Consider the following 7,068-nt stretch of genomic DNA (forward strand, 5'->3'; position numbering starts at 1 on the left):
GGGGGTGGGGCGGCGGAGTTGGTTACGTACGCACGCGGCCGATCCCGCAAACTGTTGCTCGGCACCGCTGGCCGGCCGCCCGTTCCGACTACCTGTTGGTTTCGGCACCGTAACCAGTCGCGCGGCCGTCGGTCGCAACCGTCGTCCTGCACCGGTTCGCGTCCCGCAGTCGTCCACGTCGTCCCGCGCCGGACACTCGATCCCCCCGCCTCTCCCCTCACCGCCGCTCAACACATCGCTATCGCCAACGCTGCTGATCGTCGCCGCGGTTCCGGCCGCCATGCGCCGTCCGGTACCGTCGAACGGTTGTCGTCTCCGGTGGCCGTGCCCAAGCGTTTCCCGAACCCAGTACGTGGACCCCCCTCCCCCGGGAGGTACTCCGGACGGTCGTGCCGTCTTTCCGCCGACGCACGTCGTTCGTCTCCGAGCGCGCGGAAAACGTGCCGCACCCGACCAGGTCGATGTTTTGCCAACAGAAAACGTTCTCGCTGCGGGTTTTCGCGACGGTCCGTTTCCGTTCGCACCGCTGCCACACGTTCCCCTCTGACCACCTCGACGCGCCGCACAAAATCGTACGGTTAGATGTGCCACACGGATTACTCGCGGTACTCGTTCGGCAGGGAGGGGTGCGCGTCGACGGCGACCGGCCGAAGATCGGCCGAGCTGTGTGTTACGTCGCGAATCAAGTGAGTGATTTTTATGTGTTTACGGAAAGATAAAAATCGTAATGAAAATCCACTCGTTTCCACGCCCGTTGAAAAATTCATTAACTCGTTATTAGTGTTACACGGCTCGTTCAGGTACACCCCCGATGATCTACTTTTATATGATACACGCGCTAAGAGTGTTATATTATACTCGAACCGGAATCAGCCGTAAAACTTCCCGGGGATGCGAAAACTGAAACCGTTCACTACGCGTATATAGAGATACTGGCGTATGATGCATACCTGTACGAGATAATTTTTTTTTTTTTTTTTTAACAAGCAACAACGATTTCTCGGTCCACCTATTTACACGCGCTGTTGAAAAAATTATCATATCTATTTGCTCGTCGTTATCACGCATCGTTTACATTTCGTACTACCATCAATCATAGTTACGGTCTAGAAACAAGTTTTTATTATTTTTTCAAACGATAACTTACGTTTCATGTTCCGAAATAAATTATACTACTGGAAATTTCGATGTATAAAAAATCGGACGATGGACAAAAGCCTTCAAATATTTAAAGTTTAAACTAATGGAATAGTAGCCCATGTATATTTAGCAAGGTTTGAAAATAATGCTTGACCGTATGGTTTAAGAAATTCGTTGGGATTAAAAAAAAAAAAAAATTAAACCAAATAAATAAATATAATTTAAAAAATGTATGGGAGCGAACCTTTTGTAAAAAATATTGCGTTATTTGATTAAAGAATCCATTGTGTATCATTCTTAAAATACATTGTTTGAACCTCGGCATTGTTAATTTCTATATTTATTTAATATGCAATGTAAAATATGTTATATAATATATAATACATAATAGATTTTTGTGATTTTTCTTGACGAAAATATTATTTTTTAGACATTTTTTATCCTTAGGGTACATATTCGGTAGATTTTTTGTAACCACTTTAAAGTATTATAATGAATCGCTCAAATCAAATGTTAAATTTCTATATAGAGTACATACATATTCTGCGCATTATTTTATACATAAATTAATTATTAATGTAATTTGTATAAGTAATCTTTAAAGTAGTGTCACCCTCTAAAATAATCAACGAATACAAAATATACGTGTTATACATTTTTAATTATATTAAAAGCAATGACAAATCTAACATAATAATTTTTTTAATATCCAAATTAAAATTTGAATTGATTGATCACAGGGTTTTAAGTTTAGACTACTATAAGATTCAAATTTATAAATCGCAGTTCTGTATATCCGTTCGTCGGTTATCAGTTCATAGTGACGATTGTTTAATAAATGAATAATTGTATTATGATTCTATTAAAAGTAAATCCATATTGGTCAATATTAAAAAATACAAGTAATTAATATAGATTTATAACTTCATTATTAAAAAATAGATATCAAAATAAAAACCTTTTTTTATTAAATGAAATATTTCATGTATTATATTCATGTTTCTAATAGTTTAAGTTACCAAATTCTTTTTAAATTTTATAAGAAATTAATATAGCTTATTGCAGGAGCGAATACAAGGGAGGCCATAACCTTCTCCCAGAAAAACATCGAGATTAGGTCCTTTGGGTTTGTTTAAAAATTAAAATATGCATAAATTGCGTTTTTAATTTTTTTTCAATAAGATTTTTTCTTGCAATAAAAATGTTATACAACATATTATATCTATATACATTTAAACTACATCATCACTTGTGTATAAATTCATAAAACCATAATTTCCATCCAACTTCTAAGAATATTAATAGTGATTATAAACTTACTGATAAACTATAATATAATATTGTTAATATAATATTTCCGTATAATATTGTTGGCGAATAAATATAATTATAATAGAAAATCTGCGGAAATGTTTGAGTGTTCTACCTTCGACGGAATGATAACTTATCTTAGATAAGATTATTGTCTGTGCTTGATTTGAGAGAAGACGCAGGGGGATGGAGTACCCCAACTAATTTTCAAAAATTCTAGTATTCTCCTACTATTATTATGTTATAATTATAAGACTTAACAAGTTAAACATAAAATTTCCTTATAAATTGCTCGGAGTTTTCATAAAAACATCAGGAGGGGTATTACGTAACCGATAATCACGACCACGTACAAATTAATAGCGTGTTTTAGTTTATGTAATGCAAAAGATAGATCAGAATATCTGTTAACACCGTACAGTATAATGTAATATAACATTAAAATACTTTTAGATATGGTACGTTCATTATTTGTCCGGCAATAGTAACAAAATTAAAACTGTTCAGTTAATTGCGCGTCAATATTAACAGTATAATTTCGACAACATAAAACCATAGTATTGTTTATATTTTTGAAATTACAGACCACCCATAAATAACACTTTTCGTTCTAATTTGTGTTCATGAAAAAAAGTTAAATCTTTTGATTCGTTTTTAAAATTAACTTTTAATTCTAAAAATGATCATTTATGAAGAGGAGTACATGAATAATGACTATTTTACTTGCTAGAAAAAATTAATAAAAAAAAAAAAAAAGTACTCTAAATACAATTTAAAACATGTAAAAAACTCTAACGTCAACGTGTGATAGTTTTTACGTTAAGATTTAATTTTGAAAACTTACAAACATATATTGAATTTCTACTCGACAGATTCTCCAGATTTAAACGCGACCTGTAACCTTCAAAATATATAGTAATAGAATAAACCCAATATAATGAAGTCCATGAAAGTGCGTATTTATTTTAATAAGAGTTCCTATCGTCATTATTGGAACTTCAAATAATTATTTATCATTTAGTTAATTTAAATTTAAAACTACGTCATATAACATTCCTCAGATCATAATATAATTATAATTATAATATATGGTTATGATAATTATATATGGTTCAAACAACGCGAAGTATTCGCAAGAAAAGAGCATCCCACGTACAGTTTTTCTTCTATAACTTCTATGAGTCATTAAAAAAATGTACTTCGAGATTATGTATACGTATATATTATGCATAGAAGAGAGAAACGGCTTTTATTTAAAAGTGAGCGGCCCATCGTACGAGTTGTCAAAAGACACTGTATGCTATTCAATAAACAACTACGTCGGATAGTTTGAATTTACAATACCAATAAACTTAAGAAATTTATATCAAAACAAAATAAAATATTTAAATAATACTTGTATTTATTAAACCAAAATATCTTTTGTAATAATAATAAATATGGGTCAACTCATATTTTATTAAAACGTAAATTTATTTTGTTATTATTTTACCACCAAAAACATCAATATATATAAACATATTAACACTAACAATATGAACATTTCACGATAAAGTCAAAACTACCGACAACAGCTCACAAATGACAACCGCACTCTCTTTTTATGATATTATGTCTCCTCAGGCTTATCTACTTTTAAGTGCCGCAATAACCGGGTGTGTTTGTCACAATTGTAATAGGATAATAGGGCCCAGTGATAATATTTGAAAAGCATGTAGAAAGCAAGAAAATAAAACCATTTTGTAATAATAATCATTAATGGAGATGGAAAAATATTGTTGATTGATTTTGTTTTATGCACATTATCGTACATCAACGTTCCTTTTGCGGCCTCTATAATTAAAATTCAAAATAGTTTTGTTACAATTAATTTAGAGTACTGTTTCCCTGCAGAGTCCGGACACGAGGAGGGGGGCATTACATTTTATTTACACACGGGCTCAAATTAGTGTAGTTGTGGCACTGTTACTCTTTGAAAGTATTACCACCACCACAAATTAACCTCTTCACTTTTCTCTAGCTTGAATTATGTATTTTCATTATATGTATATGTTATACCTTTACCCTAATATCCTAACTTCTCTTCCAAATCGATCCAATCCTTCCTTGGTGTAAGTGCCATGTGGTTTCCTACCTTCCATTTTCAATAATATGACTTTTCAAGCGGTTTCTTTTTTTTTCTTCTCACGAAACGTGAAGACCACTTGATGTCTTGCTTTTAAAACGTACAATCAATACTATAATGTACTATGTTCATTACATCCTGTATTTCGCCAATCATATTTTAGCTACCTCATTGACAATCAAAAGTGGAATTTTAAAGTTTCAATTAATATAACTTCAGAAAGAATATATATTCAATTACTTATAATAGAGTTGGTATACTTTTTTATGATACATTTTTTACCTTTCGTTATAAATTTAGCTTATAAATAATAATTATTATGATTGGTATTAAATATTTTCGAATGACTCTTGCAGTCATATCGGTTTGATCACAATCCAATATGAAAATAATCAACGATCGCTTTGAAGTTTAAATCATCAGTTATTCACAGTTGGTAGCATTATTTCCTTTTTGAACTATAAATTATGACATATTTGGTTGTAATGAAAACCTATGAAAATCTCTGTGTTTGAAGTATTCAATTATACAAATGTTAAGAGCCATCGTGTTATGCATCGTGCATAAAAAGTAAAAGTATATTTTTTTTTCACTTTTCGTTCAAAATATATAAAAACGTAAGAAAAATAAGCACGTTAAACAAAATCTGAAAACCTTTTAAACTTGGAAATAACAAAATCAAATTATGTTATTAGATTTTTTAGCAATGAAAAAAGGTTGTTGAATAGAAAAACATGCGACAGAAGTTGAAGCGAAAAAAGTCATTAACTACAAAGGGAGCTTATAGTTTTATATAAATTTTTATCATATTTTCGAACGTTAACGTAAAAGTGTACTGTATAACTTGTAAAATACTATACGCTTTAATATATATAGTTACTTATACTATCGGTCCAAAGGTTAAATTGTAATTTTCCTTTCGCGGTATCGTGCGGCGGTACAATTAAAAAATCTCATCTCCGAGTTTGACGGTGCTCATCTAAAGATGCAGCTTTCGTCCAACAAACTTACAATCCAGCAAATCTGCGTCCAATAGACCCAATCGTGTGTTGTTAATTTCAATACTAAAGTAAACCCCGGTCTACTATCAAGCTTAACGGGAAAAACAGTATGTTGTCGGTCGGTGTTTCTTTGGATATTTTCTTTTCCAAGCATAAGTATGTAAGATATTGATAATTAGAATTGAAGAAAACGGGGGGGGAAAAATAGAACTGGCTTGAAAATGAAAATACACCGTGCGCGGAATCGGTTTTACCGAACGCAAGCACTACGTCTGTTAGACACAACGCGTACGGGTCGGTTAGACCGTCGACGCGACTGCAGCGTCCCACCGCACCGTCCCAATTGCACCGTAGTTATTAGTTATTATTGTAGCTTGTGACCGGATAGTGTCGCGTCGACGGCAAACCGTAACCGTTTTACCGACAACGACGTTGGCGCTTAGACCTAACGGCGCGTTTGTCATTGTTCCAGAAGCGTGACGGAGCTTACGCGGCGGAAAACAGCGGCGGCGGCGTCGGCGGTGGCGCGGACGGCGAGGACGACGGCGACAGGGACGTTCTCGCAGCACCGGGTTCCCGCGAGCGGTCGGCACCATGTACGCGGCGGCCGGTGGCGCGTCGTTGGCCAGCAGGCGGCACAAGCACAAGCACCGGAACACGGCGGACGCGGACGCGCTGATCCACCAGCAGTTCCAGCGCCGGTTCCAGCAGCACCAGCAGCAGTACGCGCCCGCGTCCGTGGAACACCACCTGCGCGCCTCGTCGTCGCTGACGCCGTCCACGCCCATGTCGCCGTTCGGCCAGGTCCGGTTACCGGGCGCCTTCGATCCGGTCGAGGTAATGGCGCTGCACCCCGCCCTGACGATCGCTCTCGTTCCCGTCTCTACCGGTCAACTCGCCGCCCTCCCACCACCGCCGCCACCGTACACCGTGCGTTACGCGTACGCGCCCTACGCAATGCGCATCGTCACGCGACGGGGGTGGCCGTGGTGCGGTGACACGATCGCGTTAGCGGGCGGTCACGTCGTACGGGTTTGGCGAGTGAAAAAAAAAAAACCGGGCGAATGATCAAACCGTTTGTACCCGGTGCGAGAAACGTACGATACCGCCATACGCGCTTTCATCAACGCGATTCCGCACGAAACCAATTCGCGACGTTGCCGATTGCGGCGGTCATCGAAACCGCACACTTACCGTACATGTACGGTAACATTTTACATCGTTCAATACCGCACACATTTATTCTATTGTTAAAAAAAGAAATTTGAAAGTTCGACCGTTCAAAAACGCACACTTTTGATCAACAGTTCTTTCTCCCTGCATACTTTACATCTACGGTTCGCGTTGCCGTTTCGTATGATTCCCGCTCGTAATCTTTTTTTTTTTGTCCTGTGACCTATTTGGTGTGGTGTTGCGTAGCTAATCGGGGGATATTTTCGTTTTTAACTGTCCGAGTGAGCGCAGCGACCGAGTGACCCCCCCCCCCCCCCC

At 37.3% G+C, this 7,068-nt stretch overlaps 1 protein-coding gene across 3 annotated transcripts in view; it reads left to right on the top strand.

Annotated features, from left to right (window-relative positions):
• Positions 1-7,068, top strand: part of LOC112685169 — a 68,273-nt gene that overhangs the window by 26,662 nt on the left and 34,543 nt on the right. The window contains exons 1-2 of one of the 3 annotated variants that reach the window (XM_025556964.1): positions 598-686; positions 6,050-6,414. In XM_025556964.1, the coding sequence (XP_025412749.1) occupies positions 6,172-6,414 (243 nt within the window). In that variant the 5' untranslated portion in view covers positions 598-686; positions 6,050-6,171. Of the gene's footprint in view, positions 1-597; positions 687-6,049; positions 6,415-7,068 lie in introns of those variants that run through there. The other 2 variants (XM_025556963.1, XM_025556965.1) reach the window with 2 other exon arrangements.

Source organism: Sipha flava, unplaced genomic scaffold, assembly GCF_003268045.1.
Source record: "Sipha flava isolate LNK unplaced genomic scaffold, YSA_version1 268_pilon_pilon, whole genome shotgun sequence".
Taxonomy (NCBI): domain Eukaryota; kingdom Metazoa; phylum Arthropoda; class Insecta; order Hemiptera; family Aphididae; genus Sipha; species Sipha flava.